The sequence below is a fragment of the Thunnus thynnus genome, chromosome 8, assembly GCF_963924715.1.
Source record: "Thunnus thynnus chromosome 8, fThuThy2.1, whole genome shotgun sequence".
In the NCBI taxonomy this organism is placed as follows: Eukaryota; Metazoa; Chordata; class Actinopteri; order Scombriformes; family Scombridae; genus Thunnus; species Thunnus thynnus.
Genome location: NC_089524.1, coordinates 32536087 through 32556596, shown reverse-complemented (window position 1 = coordinate 32556596; position 20510 = coordinate 32536087). Strand labels below are relative to the sequence as shown.

The 20510-nt window shown below is 37.0% G+C and overlaps 1 protein-coding gene across 1 annotated transcript in view; it reads left to right on the top strand.

The window, feature by feature from the left end:
• The first annotated feature begins 1671 nt into the window (after positions 1 to 1671).
• The window catches only part of LOC137188536 (uncharacterized), a 31850-nt gene continuing 13011 nt past the window's right edge, over positions 1672 to 20510 (top strand). The window contains exons 1-7 of the mRNA XM_067598183.1: positions 1672 to 1768; positions 13892 to 14154; positions 15662 to 15817; positions 17303 to 17441; positions 18280 to 18449; positions 18917 to 19051; positions 20200 to 20385. Of these exons, the coding sequence (XP_067454284.1) occupies positions 1672 to 1768; positions 13892 to 14154; positions 15662 to 15817; positions 17303 to 17441; positions 18280 to 18449; positions 18917 to 19051; positions 20200 to 20385 (1146 nt within the window). The remainder of the gene's footprint in view (positions 1769 to 13891; positions 14155 to 15661; positions 15818 to 17302; positions 17442 to 18279; positions 18450 to 18916; positions 19052 to 20199; positions 20386 to 20510) is intronic.

The following is a 20510-nucleotide window of genomic DNA, read 5'->3' as shown; positions in this document are numbered from 1 at the left end:
CCACTACACAGTTCTGAGAAATACTTACTTGGATGAGTGGAATAAACAGGGAAAGGATTGTCCTCTGATGTCAAAGCGTTTGATGCCAGTTGATTCTTGAAACACTAGATGTCAGTACAATGCCAGTTATTTAGTCATGGTTTTTTTTGTGTGTGTGCATCACACTAGATGGCAGCAGAATGATGTCAGTCACTCTGTCATATAATGATGTTTCAGAAATGCTGAAATACTGGCGTTACATTAGCATTGATTAACATATTATATGGAGAGCATACAAACACATTGAGGGCTATAAACAACTTAATTGACCTACATGTGTTTTTGTGGTTGAGGACAATCTGGCATGCAGGGGGAGAAGTCATGGGCACACTTGAAAAAGAGAAGGGAAAAAATCGTTCTTTAAGTAATGCACCTTTAGTACTTCATCCAAAAGACAGTGTACAACAAACCAGTTTATAGTTAAAGTAAAGAATGGGGAAAAAAGCAAAACCTGACTACTATTGCTTGTTTATGTAGCCGCCGGAGCCGGAGAAAGTCTGCTGAAGGGCAGCTTCCAGGAGCTAACCCATCAGAACAGAGTGGGCTCATTGAGAGGGGGGACAGGAGCTAAAATGTCCTGTTTCAGATAGAGGCTGAAACTCACAGGTTCCTATGGATCAGTGTCGTGGACCCCCTGGTTATGGATCATGGGCTTCCATGGACTGTGGCTGTGGGGACCCCTGTGGTCCTGCCTGACACCCACCCCTGCTATTATTATTATTATTAGTCATACTTCTATTACAATTATCATCGTTATTGTTATTATTGTTGTTGTTATTGTTCTTCTCTGTGTCTCTCTATCCCTTTCCCCCTCCCTCCCTCTTTCTCTCTCAGCCCTACTGGTCAAGGCAGATGGCTACCCAGCTAGAGCCTGGTTCTGCTTGACGTTTCCTCCAGTTAAAGGGGAGTTTGTCCTTGCCATGGTTGCCAAGTGCTGCTCATGGGGGAATTGTGGGTCTCTGTAAAATAAAGAGTATGGTGTAGACCTGCTCTACGTGAAAAGTGCCCTGAGATAATGTCTCTAATGATTTGGCACTGTATAAATAAGATTGAATTGACTTGAATTGCAGGAACTGTTTGGGCTTGTTGTCATGCTACAGAATAAATTTGGAACCAATCAGACACCTCCCTGATGGTATTGTCAGACTCGGGGAAGCAGGAGTGGACCCAATCGCAGAGGCCGGAATGCAGATATGATGAAAAACTCTTTTAATAGTGGATGGTCATGGACAGGCAAACAGAGCTGAACAGAACTAGCAGAAGAAACGAAACAAAACGATCCAACAAGGACTGAACAGAAAACCAGAACTTAAAGAAACTGAACTAACAAGGAGATGAGGTGCAGGTGGGGAGATGGGTGGAGAACTCGAGAGGGGAATGAACATACAGGGAGCTGATTGGCTGAGGACACACAGGGAGTGGGGCAGGGCTAACGAGTCCAAATGCAGGGCAGGTGTGGAGGAGTACATGAACACACAAGGGAAACAGAACAAAAACCCAGAAAACAAACTCAATGCCATCTACACTAACCCATCCAAAACCAACCACAAACACAAACCCAAGCACACAACCCAACAAACCAATGATGCAGTCCTCCAAAACCCATCACCCAACCGATACAAGAAAACCCCCATGAACCGAAGGACCAGACAGAAGTGCAAAACCAGGAGACCCCAAAGAACACAACACCAGACCAAAAAACACCCAAAGTCCAGGCAAGATGTGACAGGTATTGCATTATGGATAAGAATCTAAATATCTAAAGAGCCTAGAACTTTTGCACAGTTCTGTATATTGAGTTGTTGTCTGTTTAGTGTTATGTGTAGTTATTCTTAGTTATTGTTCTGTTGTCTTCCCCTCTGTCTGTCTGTCTGTTTAGTTGTAGGACCTTACATATAAAACAACAGGTGAGAGTGTTTGATGTGCACTTGAGAAAAACATTTGCAGAATAGTGACAAGTTTCCAGCTTTGATTTTAAAACCTGCAGTGTTTGTACATCCTTTTTTCCTAACTAGAAGTCTTCCGCTACCCTGCCTTTATTGATGATTTGCAGCCACCTGTAGATCATTGGAATAGTGGGAAACCACTGGCAAGAGTGTGTCTCACGTTGCCCGTATGTGTGTGTGCATGTGCATACACAAGACAAATAAAACGATAGTCTACTCTAAAAAAAACCCTGCTCCATACCTCCTTACCACCTACTACTCCAATATCTCAAGATACAAAACAACATTTTGACAACATTATGACACCTCTGGCATGGATGGATCTATTTCTTTCTTCATTCTCATTGGAATACTTTGACATTTTGGGTAATAAACTTATTTGTTTTCTTTCTGAGACCTAGATGAAAAGATTGATACCACTCTCATAAATGTTATATACAGTAAATATGAAGCTACAGCCAACAGCCTAGCTTAGTACAAGGACTGGAAATGGGTGGAAATAGATTGCCTGGAAAAATAGCTAGCAAAATGGACCTACCAACACCTCTAAAACTCACTGATTGACACATACCTCATTTGTTTAATCTGTACAGATACTGGATTGTAATAACAAGGGATTCAGTTCAATACAGTTTTATTTATACCGCGCCAAATCATAACAGAAGTTATCTCAGGGCACTTTTCACACAGAGCAGGTCTAGACTGAACTCTTCACAGGGGATTATGTCTAGGCATCTTGGCCTGGAGCAGTAACTTCTGGATTGAGAAATTTAACTCTTAGCAAGAAAGCAAATAAATTAATTTGTTCATTTTCACATAGAGATGCCTATTGATATCATTAACCTTCTTCCAAGCTCAAAAACCTTTGTTGGTGGATAAAATAAGAAATATCTTTTGGAGGAATTATGTTAGAGGAGGATAATCCTTTTTAACACATATCATGTTTTTGGATATTTGCTACAAAATGTTGGAAGGAAAATCCACAGAGCCCATTACAGCATAGACAGCTGCTTTTTGTTGTTTTTACTGAACTTGAAAAACGTAAAAACTTTGGCAAACAGTAAATATTGGATGCATGAGTGACACAAGATTTATAGGACAGCCCTTAAGGTTTTTAAGGAACTTGTGCTTCAGTTTAAAAAGGGCCCGCTCACCTGGCCTATACGTTACAGGTAAAACCAGTACTGTAATCTGTACAAGCACTGTAAAAAAATAAAGACAAGGCAACATCAAAACAGTATTAATATAATGTATAGTACATTATTTAATGGTGGTCAACAGCTGCATGAATGTGGGAATGTGGGATATCACATCATTTCATAATGAAATACAAAGATTTCTTTGCAAAACGTAAATCTAAAGGGTCTACAGTCTGATGTGTTACTTGAGTTATAACAGTACATACAGTGACAATGAAGAATTTTACCACCACCTGTCACACAGATTAAGACCATTACGCTATGAAATACTTGTTTTGAATGTTGCAACGACAAGAAAACAAAAGAGGAATTCTGTGTCAAATTGTTTTGAACCTTAAAATATTTGACAAAGAACCAAATAGTCCTGTTTTTGGTCGAAGGTATAAAGAAGTGTCAGAAAGCAGTAAATTAAGCAGTAGTTCAGGTGTTCTTCAGAGAGAGAAGAATCTGAGCCATGAAACTGTCAAAATGCTCTCCAAACTATGCTTTTTTTTTTTTTTTTTACATATTCAGACTATTTCTAAAAAATCCAATTTTACACCCCTTAAAATAGTATTTTAGATATTGAATACAATTTGAAGCCTTACATTTTCGCTCTCTTTATTAAGACTTTTTGCAACCTGTGAAAACCCTGCATGATCTCAAGTTATAAACTAGGATAACTATTCTAAGTAGGACTGTTTAAGCTGAATAGTAACTTAGACTTTATAGCTGGTTCATATGTCTCATTATCATTTTATTTATTTGTATTATTACCTAGTCCTGTGAGTAACTGAGGATTAGATAAAATGATAATCTATTCAGAATACCCAACTGGGATCTAGAAAGACTTAATAATTTGATTCTGTCTGTGAACTTGTCATGAAAACAGATATTAATGTATTTGTATTAATAGACTTGCTTGATACAGGTTCTACTAAGAGTGGCAATTTAGAATTTGGGAAGGTCAGAACACAACATTAATTTTGTTTTGTCTGTCTAACATTACAATCCCCTTCAGCAGATGTGAAAACAAACTTTCAAACACATACATCATCCTGCACAGAGAAGAGAACAACATCACAGTGAAAGAACAAGAAGCAAAACACATTTTTGGAATAAAGGGGGGCTTTAAGAATGTTAATAATTATAAATAGTTGTGATAAAATTAGAAAACTTATGAAAAACAGGAGAAAAAAATAAATTAATATATGTAATAAAGCCAAGTCACTCTGAAAAACACAGACATGGCTCAGTGAGTGCATGAGAGGGATAAAAGTGGTAGAGGTCAAGCACAAGGACATGAAACAGAGGAAGGAGAGAGGATTGTTGACGAACCAGGAGGTGTTGTAGTGAGGAACTCAGTGAGTGAGACACTGTTTACCATAAGTTCAGCTAAACATTTTTTAACCAAAAAGTGTGTGAAGCAGTGTTTCAAGACAGAAAACTTAAAGACATGAATTCAAAAAACAATGTGGTTTCACTTAAGTTTCCACTCTTGTTTTGTGTTGTCTTTACAAAGCACTTGTCAAAGCTGTGATTTTCTAGCTGAGATAAGGCCTTTTCAGGGGTGTGGCATGTCTGTCTCCACAAGGCTTTATTGAGCTGCCTTTGGTCCCTGCAATGAGCGAGGCAAGCAAGGAAGAAGAGGAAGAGTGAACTTTACATTATTGCAATGCTGCACAGACTATAGATTGAATCAGCACTGTGAAAAACCAACAGGCATTGCAAACAGATCAAATATTAGAGAAATCAGTAGATTATTTTCTTAATGATTTGAGAGTTTCACTCAGTTGGCATGTTTTTACATTGTGCTTTACCTGTCAGTGTGATTGTTTCAGGTGAAGCAGAGGCACTGTTGAGCCCTGAGGCCTTGCTGTAACTCTTCAAACTATATAGCAGCAAGAGGACACACCTTTGAGAAACATGCACGCATGTGACTGTTGAAGTTATAGGGAGAGGGAGGGAGAGAGGATGGGAGAGGGGAGGAGGGGGCTGTACATCGAGAAGTGGTTGCAGATCTGAAGGGAGGAGGATGAGGCTGACATAGGTGTGTCTTTAACTGAAATTATTTAAGGTAAGGTAAGGGCTGTACGCCCAGAATGGACAGCGAGATTATCTAGCTTGGTGCATAGTGTGGCATCCCTGCAGACATGGCTCGGCTCTCCCTTGCAGAAGGGGGACTGCTGCTGCTGTTAGCACTGACCTTGGTGAGTATTTACTCTGAAGCTACTCATAACTTTCACCTTGACACAGTGGAACATGCTGCAGGCGATGAGAGAGCCCTTAGTTACAGGAGAGGGATTGTTTTTTTCTCCCAGTGGACTAGAGTTGCTCTTTAATAAATGTAATTACTGAACATGATAAAGAATGCTTAAGTGGATTTATGGTTGCTCAACTTTTTCAAAGTCATATAAGATCAAAAATCATGCACAGAGGAAAAGAAAAGTATTTTCAGTTACAACTTCCAAATATTCATATGTATACCATTCAGTATTGTATCATTAAATAATGCATGTAATTACAGCTTGTGCAGCAATCAGAGAATGTCAGCTTGTTTCAAATAATGGCAGCCTAATTAAACCACAATTACAATGGAGCTGCTGTCTGAGGCATGCCTGAACAAAACTGTTGTTTTAGTATTGCGGCACCATATCCGAGGATGTACTTGCACAGAACAGAATTTTCCATCTATTAATGTTGACATACCACATATTCAAGTCAGTTTGTATGTAGCCCAAAATCACAAATTTGATTTTTAAATGATAAAAAAAAGATAATTAAATGTGTTTCAAAGAATGTAAACAACTTTTGTTAATGTTTATGCAACCCAATCACCAGAACAAAATGTTGGCGTTGAACGTTTCTGCAAACCACGGATACGTTGAATGTCTACGTTTCAGTGTTAACCATTATCCATTGAATAATGATGTTTTATGAAGTGACGTCACTGTGGTTAAGGTCTGGTTAGGTTTAGGCACAAAGACCACTTGGTTAGAATTAGGGAATGATCATGGTCTGGGTTAAAATAAAATAAAAAATAAAATAAAAACGGCTGCAAATGTCCCGACGTCTTGATAAAAACGGGTTGGTTGAAACGGGAAGCGGGCATTGGTTTCAAGGTGGTCTCGAACCGTGCTCTCTGCTGATTTCCAACTTTCAACATAAACTTCCTAACCATCCATCGACCCCTCCTCCTCCTAATAAGAAAGTCAGCCCATATAGATCGCATGTGAACTACGTCACTTTAGAAATGTTGACATATTTTGGAAATGTTGATATGATACGTTTTGTAGAAATGTTGATATGATACGTATTATTGAAATGTTAATATGCTATGTATTACACGTGTTGAAACGTAGATATTCAACATGTCTGTGGTTTGCAGAAACTTACAGTGCCGTTTTATTCTAGCGACCAGGCTGATTTATGAGCTTTTGAGCTCATAAAATGTCTCATGCTGCTGTAACCAGAGGTACAATATAGAAGAAACACACCTACAAACAGGTTTATTTGCAGCAGAATAAATTATTATTATTATTATTATTATTATTATTATTATTATTATTATTATTATTATTATTATTATTATTATTATTATTATTATTATTATTATAACTATTATTATCATTATTTATTATTATTATTGGATCTGTGGACCCTCTAAGCATGTTTCATCCTGTATAAAAATGTATTTATAGAGTTTCTTCTTAAAAAAAACAATACTAACTACCCCAGTTCATTTATTTAGTTTTTCCCCAGAGTTTACTCATGTCCTTCAGCTGCTCCTCAAACTGCAGGTTTAACAGGTTCTTGTAGATTGAGCATGTCAGCAAATATACAGTGAGTATTGTATACTGTGTACTGTGATGACATAATGGTGTTGAGCTCTCACACTCACATCAGTAATCCACAGATTTAGGGGCTTACTGTCCAGTATTTGAGTAGCATCTATCCAGGAAAAAACAAACAAACAACTTTATAGTCTGTTGGTTATACTTGTGTGTCAGATACAATCATTATGCTGATGGGACAGGTTATTAATTAATATTTTACTGATAAACATAATTTATTTTGCATAATCTCTAACATCCTTTCTGTGGTTGATGACTTGTGATGAGAAATATGCAAGGGTCTATACCCCTACCTCCCAAACGGTAGAGTAATAACCATACAGCAGCTTTGTATTGCAAAGAGCCTGCTGCATTCCACAGTTTAAGGGTCCTCACAGTAAAAAATGCTTACCTTTGCTACTCAGCTGGGCTGACTGGAAAAGTGCCTAAGGGACTCGACTGGAGGGTCTCCGTGTGTGCTTTTTCACACAAACACTGTTAATCTGTTAATATAAATTATGTGGTGAAATATGTTATTTGGAGCTTATATTTATTCTTCAGTACCACAACACAGCATCTGATTAGTATTTTATGATTATTGGTATTTTATGAAGTTACACATATTGGGTTTTTAAAAGGCTGATATTGATATTCTTTAGACTCAATGTTTGTAATTTTGACAATTTTTAAGCCATAAAAAATGAAGAAACACATAAAAGTACAATAATTTAACAGTTTTTCCCATCAGAGTCCATTCCTGCTGAAGTAACAAACACTTAAGTGAATGACAAAATTACAAAATAATAATTGATCTGTTGAACAAATGAAACATGTAAATTATCCAAAGTAGAAAGGTTAACAGAGTTTTGAGTCTCTTTTAAATGATCACTTCATTCATACTGATTTAACTGTGGTGTTAAGTTTTTTTTTTTAATTCATATTTGTATCTTATGTCAAGTTAATTAGTTATCAAGTTGCATAGAGTACGGCTTTAGATTTAAGTTAGATCATCTCGAAATCATTTTTTCTTTCATCAATTCAATCATTCAATTTCAATCATTTTGCTTCAGCCCCAGCCATCAGTCACAGTTGTGTTACATATGATATTGTATTGAAAACTGTGTTAGTCTTTGTTATCATGCTCTGTAGGCTGACAACTTCCATTCAAGTTTCTATATCAAGCAGCAGGGGCACATGCACCCCAATCAACTAAAAAATGATAGCCTAAAACTAATGTGAAAGCCTCAAACTAACGAAAAACTGTAAAGCTTAAGCAGGTTTTTCAGATCAAATGTGTCAGCAAAGAAAAGTTCACCATCCCATCTCAACAGCTCATCACTCACAGTCTTAACAGTCACCCTTTACATCTGAGGCTGGTGGTAGCTTTAAACATTATTTGCAGCACAAACTGTGATGACATTTCAGTGTGGAGCTGAAGTCACATCACTGACTGTGTTCAACCTACAGTAGACATGATAAGTCTACTACAGGTCTGAAAAATGTACACTTATTCATTATTATTAGTAACATGTAGACAAAGCGGAAGTAGAAGAGAAAATAATAAAATACTGTTGACAATACAGGGTAGGTGAAGAGGAGTAGGAGGAGGTAGGAGCAAGATGGTTAATGAGGAGAACTTAAGGTTCAAACACAAGATAAGACAAGATGTGGAGCCCCTACCCCACCCCCCACCCACCAAAAAATAATAAAAATAAAATAATAATAATAATGATGATAATAATAATAATAATAATAATAATAATAATAATAATAATAATAATAATAATAATAATAATAATAATAATAATAATCGAATGTGCAGTATGTACTGATAGTAATGGGGGAATGAGGTTAAAAAAGAGTGGTAGCTAAGCAACCTTCTTCTAAAATTTGACCCTTTGTGAATATCCATAAATCATTCCATTACATCAGATTTGAGACTTGATTTGACTAACTCAGAAAGCCATTTTAAGAGGTTAATTTAAGATAAATTTGGAATGTATGTCTACACAGAATGAGGACTGTGGATTTCGGAAGCATGTTAGGAAGGGTTTTCTTAATGACCAGTACAGTATGAATAGGAGGAATGATTACAGCAAACAAAACCTCTTTCAGTATATATACAGCATGTACATGTGAGGACTATGAACCTATCGCAGTGTGTGACCAGCACAGAGCTTCAAACAGCTATGCTCAGAATGTACAGTATGCTCAGAGAAATATCAGAATCATTCTAAAATAAATCAGCACTAACAACCAAAAATCATTTTCAAAAATCACTTCATACTTAAAAGTAAAAATTTCAACGTTTTCTATGAGAACTTGCTTGCACAGCTACTGGTGTTTGGTCAGTAGTAAATATGCTTGCTAAGCTGATTGCAGTCATTTGAGACATTTTTAATAGGTTTGTTTATTTCTTTTAATTCATTAAAAAATAAAACTGATTTATAAAACTGTTTTAGCGTTGTATCTAAGAGCAGAGGTCATAATTCTATTTGTAAGTGAGGGGTAACAGAGTCACAGGGGCTTATACTAATACTCTTTTGGCAAAAAAAAAGACTCAAGCATGAGTATAAATGAGACTAGAAATGTAACTGGTAGCTTCTACCCCACAAATTAAACAGTGACCTGCTTCATTCTCTGTTATTGACACAAATCTGTTCTGGTCAGGTGTTATGTACCATAATGAACATATAAACTGTACATCTCTTGAAATGATATGATGTTACAAGGTTCTTTCTATTGGGATTTACGTGAGCCTCGAGTTTACATTGTTATCCACTGTAGATCTATCAAGAGTTATGTCAAAGGTCTGATAAAAGGAAAAACTTCAGTTTTAAATAGGAGACCAAATATGTTTATTGGAGGGACAGATTTGGCCCATAGGCTGCTACTTGCCTACCAATGGTATGTGGTGCCAGTATGGCTTTATAACTATAGAGCTATTCTGTATAGTAGCATATCCTCCTGGCTTTTATTGCAGTTTATTATACTCTGTGTGTTTGTCCTGCCCAGAGTTTGCCACTTGACATCACAGGTGGGAATGTACTAGTCAAACTTCCACACTACCAGCTGAGTGTTATATAACACATTAAGGTCACCACACCCAAGCAGTGTTAAATGAAGGAGATAATGGAACATTTACTGCCTAGCTGAACACATAGTGCTGAACCAATATCAACTCATCAGCCTTTTTACTGTTGTCAGACTCGAGACTCCAAGTGTTAAACATGACAGCACTAGCAGTTCCAACAACAACATCCACAGCTTCCAACATGATGGTAGCCTGCTCTCACACAACACAGCTAAGGAATCACGTCAAAAGGCCAAGCTCTTAGCACCCAATTCACGGGCCCTTTTCCAGTTCCCATGCTGGCACAGGAACATTTTTTTATCACGCATTGTGCAGGCATGCTGAATGCCAAACATTATTCACTTTCAGTGCTGGTATCATTCTTGCACACCCACAAGAGCTATATTAACATTCATGACAGGACCACACCTCACTCACCTCTTTGAGGAGCTGACACTGCAATCAACTTAAGTCAATTATTACAGTCATGATTGATGCACTGCTATGTTTGACTTACTTACTGTATTAATGATAGGTATTTAGCACAACAATATATATTTAACTGCAATAAGTGCATGTTTCCAGACACTATTAAGTTATAATGAAGTGTAGTTAATTACAATTTTTGTACTGGTGTTTGAATTTTTTTTAACACATTGTGCACACTTGCATTATTAGTTGATTTAGTCTTTTGTACAAGTTAATGTGTTTAATATACATTACCTGCAATTTCACTGTTTTGGTTTAGTCTCAACTCTCTCATCAACCTTGTTTCCAATTCACTATACAGTACACTCCCTCCCAGTACCAAACAACCAAACAGCTAATAGACAAAGTTAGCAACTAGATCTTCATTTATATTTAGTGGCCAGATACTGTCTTAAGAACTGATAGAGACCAAAACAGAGCTAAAAACAGAATGAATATTGGAGTTACATGTACTTACTACAGTCGATGATTGTTATGACCCTTGAACTGACACATAAATGGAAGGCAGTAATCAATTAATGTTATTAATTGCAGCTTTGATTTTTCCTCTATGACTTGTCAATATGTCTGCTGTCAAATAGACCTATTAATGCAGATTTAAAGACTTTTTCCATATCTGACACCACTGTTAGATAAGGTTAGGTTAGGTTAGGTTAGGTTAGGTTAGGTTAGGTTAGGTTAAGTTAGATTAGGTTAGGTTAGGTTAGGTTAGGTGAGATTAGGTTAGGCACAAAAACATTAACATTTCTTGAAATTTTGTGGTTTAAAAAGAACTACTCAATTAAGATTAGGAAAGGGTTACAAGAAGACATAGCTGACTGTTGGTAGGTGAACAGCGGTCTCCTGTGTTACGCAGTCACACACACTCGAGGCACCCACTCTGACCAAGACGTCACACTAATTCCACCGTTGCTTCTGACATACAACCACCATCATTTGCACAGCTAGCAGAGATCCAAGTCTGGTCAACATAAATATAGGTTGATTTTGGCATTTGAACAAGCAATCAATGTAGTCCTTTTTCTTGATATAGTAAGGGATTTGAAACTTGAGCAGGCCAGCATATTGTAAAAGGTATCTAGACTTAACATATACTGCACACTGGACTTTGTTTGCTCACTGCTGTCTCCATAAGTGTATGTCTGTTATATGGTTTCAGATGCTGTAGAAGTATTAATACTTTATTTTTAATTACCTCATTATTGGGGGCACCACCTCCTTTTTTGGTTACGATTTGTTAGTGCTAGGAGAGTTTCAGTTTAATCTATGAATCAGTCTCATAATCGTAAGTTCTTGTCCCAAACAGTGACCTCTGTTTGCTGCAGTTCAAAGACACAAACAAACACTTCTAGGATAAATGAAGACATTTATTAATAGCTAAATGTCTTGAGGATACATGATAAAGCATAGATAATATACAGAAAACAATAAATAAATAAGGCCTGAGAATGATAATAAAAATAATAAAGAAAATTATTCAGCAAGAGTGGTTCAAAGTGCGTGACTCTAGGCTTAACGTATTACATTGGGGAATGCTAAGGAGAAAGCTAATTCAACTTCTCTAAATAAACTCTTTTAATTTAAACGTTATTCGACATCAACCCTTGATCACAAAGCCATGTTATGCCTTACTGTTGAGGCATTTCGTCATCAGGCGTCATCTTGGAAGGTCCAGCGTTGTTTGACGCAGCATCACCAGCGGTGTTGCAGTGAAAGAGCCCTTATCAGCTGTAGGCTGTGGCGCATCTCAGTGGATGCAGAGTCGTTGAATGCCGGTAAAGAATCAGGCCGTTTCAGGCTGCTCTGGCAGTCTGGAGTCTTTAGGCTGGTTTCACTTCTGGGTTGCAGTCTTGCTCTCAGAGAGCAGTTTCAAGCGTTCTTCTTGTTGTTCTTCCTCTTTTTCTTCTTCTTCTTCTTCTTCTTTTTCTTCCTCAAGAGTTTAAGTTGCAGATTCAGGCTTTTGGTTGGCTTGTAGTAACTTAAATTGAGTGTCGAACAAAGTTTTTTTTTTTTTTTTTTGCTCAAGTCTTCAGCAGCATCTACTTCAAAATAAAATACTGTACGTGTTTACTTCAAATTAAATTACTATACGTGGAAATACGAGACTCAATGTTACTAATGAAACAAAACAAATTACTTGTTGCAATAAAAGGTTAAATATGGATATATTTGGTTGAGAAACAAATAAAAGAGAGGCCGGTGCTTTGCAGCCTGCGTCTCCTGAAGTAAAGGAATTTGGTGAAATCTAATTCTGAGTTTTAACATGCAAAAACTCACACTTCAAGTCACTGTTGCCTGTTATTTCACATTAAAGCTGTAACACACTTTTCATAATGTCCAAGCATTCATGATATTTCTGATTAATAACAGTCCTGTCAGCTTGTATCATATTTGTGAAACCATTCAAGAAAACAGTTAAGCAGTTTACATGATTCATGATGTCAGTTCTTCTAATAACAAACATTAACCTTCATATTAACACTTCATGATGTCTAAGCATATAACCTTCATTGATTCAACTTTCTCAAACTATTTACACAACTTAAACCATCTATTGAAATAAAGTTTCATACTGTAGCGCAAGGAAATAAAGTTAGGCAACACTTATGTGATTAGATTACTTTCAGAAACATATTAAATTTAAGTTGACATAACTTACTTCATAGTATAAAAGCATTCAACGTGACTATTGTTTAACAATAAAAGAAACTTTGAACTCAAATCCTTCAAATATTATCTTTACATTCCTATTATTTTAGAAACTTCATTCTTTCAACCAAACTACTTGTCTAATTTAACTACTAAAATATGATTGTCTATGAGGTTAATAGATCACAGGTTAAACAATTAAAATATAAATACATGGTTATCAAACATTCATTAACTCTTCACTTAAGGGAATTTAACTCTTGTCAATTGAGGAGCAGTATTGTTACCTGTTAATATAAAGGATAATACAATTTAAGTTTTATATCTCTTTAGTAGATAGTCATACACTTATGAAAGTTATACTGTTCTTCTTGTATTTACATGACAAATAACATGATATATATGAGTTACATAATGATTAGACATTTAATTTACATGAATTTCAGGTTTGCCTCAGATTTGAAAGGGGCTTCACAAAGTCCTCAGGAATGTGGATTAGTTTATGGCTTTGGTGATAAGAAAGTCTGTCTTCCATCTATAAGGTGGGAGTTGTTTTACTCCGGTCCAAGTGGCCTTTAGGGTCATTTCATGCTTTTAGTTCGTGTTGTAATTCAATTTATCGAAATGGTTTATGAGGAGGTCTTTCTGAGTCTGTTGAACATCACTGATCAAACCCCCACTTAGAAGGTTACAAAGGTCAGTTCTGCAGGCCGTGGGTCTGCTCTTACAAACTTAGGAATCCAGGGAGTCTGTCTCTTATTTTCCTTAAGAATCAAAGTTTAGTTAACACAATTAAAGAACAAGCGGTTGTCCTCCTACAGATGCTCAGTGCTGAGGCTGGAGCAAAGAAGCCACAGACACTGAGGAGAAAGAAGAGAGAGTGGATCCTTCCTCCTTCCAAGCTGCGTGAAAACACAGACTACACCGACAGGAAATTCATTGCCAAGGTAAGGCTTCTGACAATCAAAATTTTATTACCCATAATTAATAAACTGTAGTATCATAATATGTACCCAACACAAAACTGACATCCTTGAAAGCTGCCAAAGCGCCATGATGGATGAGCTCGGGCTCTTAAAAACATCAAACAAAGAACTGGTTCAGTGAATCAAGCAATACACCTATAGGGAATTTGGTCAGTGTACTCCGAAAGTGTTTGATGGGTGTGAAAGTCCCAAACAAAACAAAACAAAATAAGCAGCCAGTCCAGTTTGAACCAGGTGAAGTTTTGTGTCACCTGCTGTGATAAGAAGTGAAGTTGGGATGAAAGTAGCATATCATGAACGCCCATTTTGTCAGAGTACATGGCCTGACTGTGACTCATTTTAGACCAGCCTCTTGCTAGCAAAAATGCTCCATGTTTCTTTACTACAGCTAAAAAACATCCAGTACTCTTTTTTTAATTGTTGACCAAATGGGCCTAGCAGGCACAGGCCCCGGGGCCAAAGTAGTCAAAGCACCCCTAAGCAAGAGACTCTGTGACTGTTGTGTGACAGTCATAGAGCTCAGTCAAAAGTTAGGATGTCTCTTTTTGATCCTAATATGAGACCTACAATATTGCCTATTTGCCAGTACAGATACTAAATTTCTATACATTTTTATTACATTTTTATTATTTTTTTACCATACAATGTAGCTGCACAGAGCAGGATTTAGTATTTTACTGAAGTGAAGGATTGCTTTGCTTTGAGAAAACATAACCCTCACCTCAGGTTTCTTGTGATGGTTTCCTAAAATATTTTGCATAGAGCCCATAGAGAGGAGAGAGTGTCATTGGGGATCTGCTGTGGCAGGATATTTTTTAAAGGATTTGGACAGCCTCTTTTCAGCTCCAGTGTGAGCAAAACACAGTCCAAGTTGTTGTTGTTTTTTAACCAACAGCAGCACTTTATAATTATGGTTAGCTGCTATAATGTAGCTGGAAGCTACACCTACTGTATGTGCCCAGAGGCCTATTGTTTCATAATCTGTCCATGAATGTACTGTATGTGTGGCAAATGTTCCAACTTAAGGTTATAGATAGCCAAGATCAAAATGTGCTTATTTTCTGTCTTGCTGAGAGTTAGATGAGAAAATCTATCACTCCAATGTTTGTGTGTTAATCATGTAGCTAGAGGTGGGAGTCAATTAGCTTAGTTTAGCATTAAAGTTACAAGGCTAGATTTTTTAGATCTGTGTCATTATAAATGCCAAATGTGATTTTGAGTCCTAACTTTGGGAGAGTAGTCAACAGTCAAACACATCAATGAGCTTAAAATTCTGTTGCTGCATTATGTAGTAAATTGTAAATTTTTGTAGATCTCTATCAAATTTTACAATTTAAATCAAATTGGTTTGTATTTGTGAGAACACATATTTACCAAGAATACTCATACTCATATTTAGTCTTAATATATGTAAGCAATAATCCTAATTCACATAAACCTTAATTCTCTGTCTGTGTTCTGTTATTAGATTCGTTCTGATAAAGATGTAGATGCCAAGGTGGAGTATTTTCTCTCTGGACCAGGTTCTGACAGGCCACCTTATAACCTCTTTGTAGTGGACCATGACACCGGGTTTGTACGCATCACTGGTATTATAGACCGGGAGGAATACCCATACTTCAATGTAAGTCTTTCTATAAATGACTACCAAGCCTTGTACTGTACTGGGTGAAAACTGTTGAAGTAAACTGGGAGAATGGGTTCAGGTGTAACACACTCTTCTGTCACATGGTTTTGTTGAATGTCACTAAGCTCCTTCCTCAGACTTATCTTCAAGAGGCAGCTTTTTTTTAATAAACCTCTTGAGATTCCCCCAATGTTATGGAAGTACAATACTAAAAAGCTGTGCCTCTTCAAAAACAACATTCAGTTTTTGACATATAATACTGGTGACAAATGTTTCAGATGGTAATTGGTTGCTGTAATCGTTCCTTCTGTCGATACTGGCTGTAAAGAGATCCCATCTTAAGGGGATTCCAATGTAAGAGATCAGAGACAAAACACACAGTCTTTCTTCCCAAAAATTATTCTTAAGTGAAGCCAAAGCTAATCTGAGGCTTCATCTGTCTCACTTAGCCAAATGAAGTTGAAATCTTCCAAAGTTAGTCTTAAGTATGATATTCCATCTTTGTGCTCCTATCCCTCCACCACAGTTTAGCGAGGAAACACAAAGAGAGAATTTTGTACTCAAAAGGTGGTAACTCTAAAAGGTACCCACTTGACTAACTCAGAGTGCTGAAGCCTTCAGCTGAACTTCAGAATGCATTATTTCACAGAACAAGAACTGTGAATTCTGTCTCTTACATTGGAATCCTGTCGGGAAGGGATCTCTTGACAGTTATGGACAGCAGGCTACTGCGACCCATAACTCATTCAATGTACAAATGGGTATGTGAGCTTTGTTTTACAATGGACTTGAAACAATGTGAACTTATCCTTTAATGTGGTATGAGTATGTTAGAGGTGTACATGAAGTTCCTCTTGTCAACCAAATAAACACTGCAACAAAGTGAGGGTTGCTCACACCTACAGCAAGTATATAAATATGTCAGAGTTAGGGGCTTGACAGGCATATTGTTTTATATTCATCATTCTGAGAACAAAGTAGCTCCACCAAACAAGGGCCAATGGAAATAGCCAATTGAGGAGGACAGTGCATGTGGAAAGATAGAGCTGAAGGATCAGTGAGGTTGGTGGTTACTATTTGTTTGTTAGTTAGTCACTTCCAGTTGAGCTTGAGGGTTTATTCATGAAACTTAGAAATAGGATTTTTAAGGTCAAAAAATTCTTGACGCAAGGTCCACTTACTGGATTTCTACAGCTGCATCTCATGGCCTTCATCAGTGGACAGAGTTTGCTTAGTTGTCATGGAGTTCAAATTATTAGATTTCCTCCAAACAAACTCTATCTGCTGATCATTACCATGAGAAGAAGCTGAAAGCTCTGGAAGAAAACTACTAAGTGGACACTGAAATGAGATTTTTTTGTCAAAGTTTCATAAGGTTTTTTTGTGTCTAAAACATTAATGTGTAACAGTGTCTCCGTATTACTTCTTTATATCTAAAAAAAATCAATAGCCATACCCCATCTCTTCATGTATTTCATGCAGATAACAGGAATTGCTAAATACAAAAATGGGACTACAGCAGAGGAAGACATCCCGCTGACTGTAATGGTCCTGGATGAGAATGACAACCCTCCTTATTTTGAACTGCACAGTGGCACCGTCACTGAAGCAAGCAAAAAAGGTACTCATAGACCTTAACAATGGAGAAATCCAAATGTTTGTGATAACAGACTTTTTCACTAGTGTGGAGGGTGACGAACTGTTTGCTTTGTGTGGGACAATTCTGCAGTCTGACCATTTGTCAAATGATAAAGATTAATGTCCTACATTTCAATAAAAACTGTAATAAACCTGCATTAATGAATAGCACATTTCATTCTTTTATGTTTTTGCATTGGCAGACATGACTCTTCTTATCAGAAAATGCATGCAATGATGTTCAAATGGGTAAAAGTGCAGCTAATCCAAACACCATTGTTGCAATTTTCCTTGCCGCTGTCCCCAGGTGCTTGTTGATGGGAGAATGTTGGGTCTCTGTAAATTAAAGAGTACAGTCTAGACCTGCTCTATGTGAAAAGTGCCCTGAGATAACTTCTGTTATGATTTGGCGCTATATAAATAAAATTGAATTGAATTGAATTGAATTGAATTGAATTGAATTGAATTGAATTGAATTGAATTGAATTGAATTGAATTGAATTGAAGTAAAGCAATTTACCAATCATTCATTGAAAAGATATCAATAGCATGTGTGTTGTTCTTGATGAAAAGTGATTTCTAAGCTACTCAAAGCTTCCAAGATGGTTTAGTAGATGTACACGCTTATTTGGCTGCTGTTTCAGAGAGAAAGATGCAGGTCCTTAAGATAAAATGAATTCCAGTAACACTTTCATCAATGTTGTAACTGTAGTCTGTCTTTTTAGATTTAAACACGATCTGGATATACTGTGTCTGAATACTAGGTCTGAACAGGTTAAGACTCTGCTGAAATGTTCTTGCCCTGTTGTGATCCACTGCAGGAGCCTTTGTTATGCAGATCACAGGGAAAGATGACGACCAAGATGGGACAGTAAATTCTGAATTGGCCTATAGCATCATCAGTCAAGAGCCAGAAGGCTCAGGTCACATGTTCACTATAGACAAAAAGACAGGCAAACTGTTTGTCAAAGAGCCCACACTGGACAGAGAGGTAAGGCTATTCAAAACTTAACACTCAGATCTATCAGTCATTCAATTTATGGGGAGTAATTATTGCTCATTGTTTGTGTAAATACTCTCTCATCTCTTTTGTTCATTGAAAATTTGAACCACTGAACATCTCACTTTAAGAAGGATGGGAGTCAGCACTTTTCTTTGAGTACACTCTTAGATGACAGTAAATGATCAGCTAATCACATATTTTCACAAGTTGAACTATGGCATAGCAAAAAATGGAGCAAAACGTTCTCTGAAATCAAAGAAAGTTTTACAGCAGCACATGGTATTTTCTCACCATGTAAAATAGCCAATCCTACACTGTTCTTGAACTTAACTGACACCTAACCTAATTAGCTTCTGTCAACACATACACAGCACCTACACATATCCCCAATGATAGAAGGATGCGTGAGTAATTCATGGTTTTGCTGTTTTGTTGTTTGTGTTTTTTTCTGACAGACGTATGACTTCTACAAACTGGTTATAAAGGGTACTGATATGGGAGGGGCACCAGAGGGGCTAACAGGGACAGGAACTGTGGAGATCAAGGTCTTGGATATCAATGACAATATTCCCACTTTGGAAAAATCAGACGTGAGGAATACTACATACAGTACACACACATACACACATTGTGGTCACAGTCCAGCAAACAGAACTGAGTTTGTTGCTCAGGAAATGAGACAGTGATATGATGTGCAACATAAAGCAACCTTGCTTAATTTCCTTTGTCCTATTTCTTTTTTTCTTATGTTTTCTCTTGTTACTTCCTGGGTGGGCTTTAATTAAATGTAGTGCCAGAGTGTTCGTTTAATAGGCCTTCATCACAGCAGACAGACAGGTGGAACAACTTACATTAGCAATGGCTATCACTAGAACAGCTTCATCTCATCTATGTGGTGATTTTCATATCAATGATCAATACAAAGGATCATTTGCAAGATTTTTGACTCAATTTTGCATTGTAAAACATGTATGCACCTAACAATCATAATCCATCTCTCCTCCTTTTTTATTTAAATTGAAGTCGATAAAACCAAATTTTTAGTAATTAAATATGTCTCAAAGTTTAAGGAAGGCAATTTATTGAAATTGGGGGATTCAGGAGACAGATTAAGGAAAGAATGGTGAAAATCAAGGCAGTACTGTATCCTGACTTTTAGTATGGGTCAAGTTCCCTTGGATCCTACGATTGCCATAATGCAACTTGGCATCTTTTGTCAAACCATGCCTACCTAGTAAATACCCACATTTTTTAAACTCAAACCCCAAACACACACTTTTCTGTTGTAAATCAGTCACAAAACCCAAGCCTGATGACATCACCAGGTTATTTTCAGAGGCTTGACAAAGTTCCCTCACTTAGTTGTCCAATAAAAGCAAACACGCCACTTCAGAGCCAATACAACTGTTTTCATGGGATAAGTGGTACTCCTGATAAGTAAACTGATTTTGATGTGTAAACCTGGTGGATAATTTAAATCATTTGAAATATTTTTTGTATAATAACAAATGGGGCAAAATTTCAAGAGGTGTACACATTTTGTATATGAATGGATTTGATGCCAATTCATAGTGGAAGCATCATGTTCCTTGTACACTGTAGAATTTTTGTATGGTGTAAAAAGAAAGAAACTATATCCTACCTAGAACACTCCCACACATTACTGTACTTCTCACCACAATTATATTTTGGTGATTAACCAACTAACATATCTTGTTGAATCTTGTTGTGTTTGCAGCACACTGGCTCAGTGGATGAAAATGTCGCTGATGTAGTTGTGATGAGAATCAAAGCTGTGGACAAAGACCTCGAACACTCAGACAACTGGCTCACTGTCTTCACTATTGCTGAAGGAAATGAGGATAAGCTCTTCTCCATTGAGACAGACAAAGAAACCAATGAGGGCATCCTGAAGCTGATCAAGGTATTCATACTTGTGCGATGTGACCTTGAATGTGAATGCATTTTAATTTCTGCTCCAATTTTAATGACTGTAACATGTGTTGGGTACGTTCCTAACATTAGTTTGTTGCTTTTTATTTCTTGCTG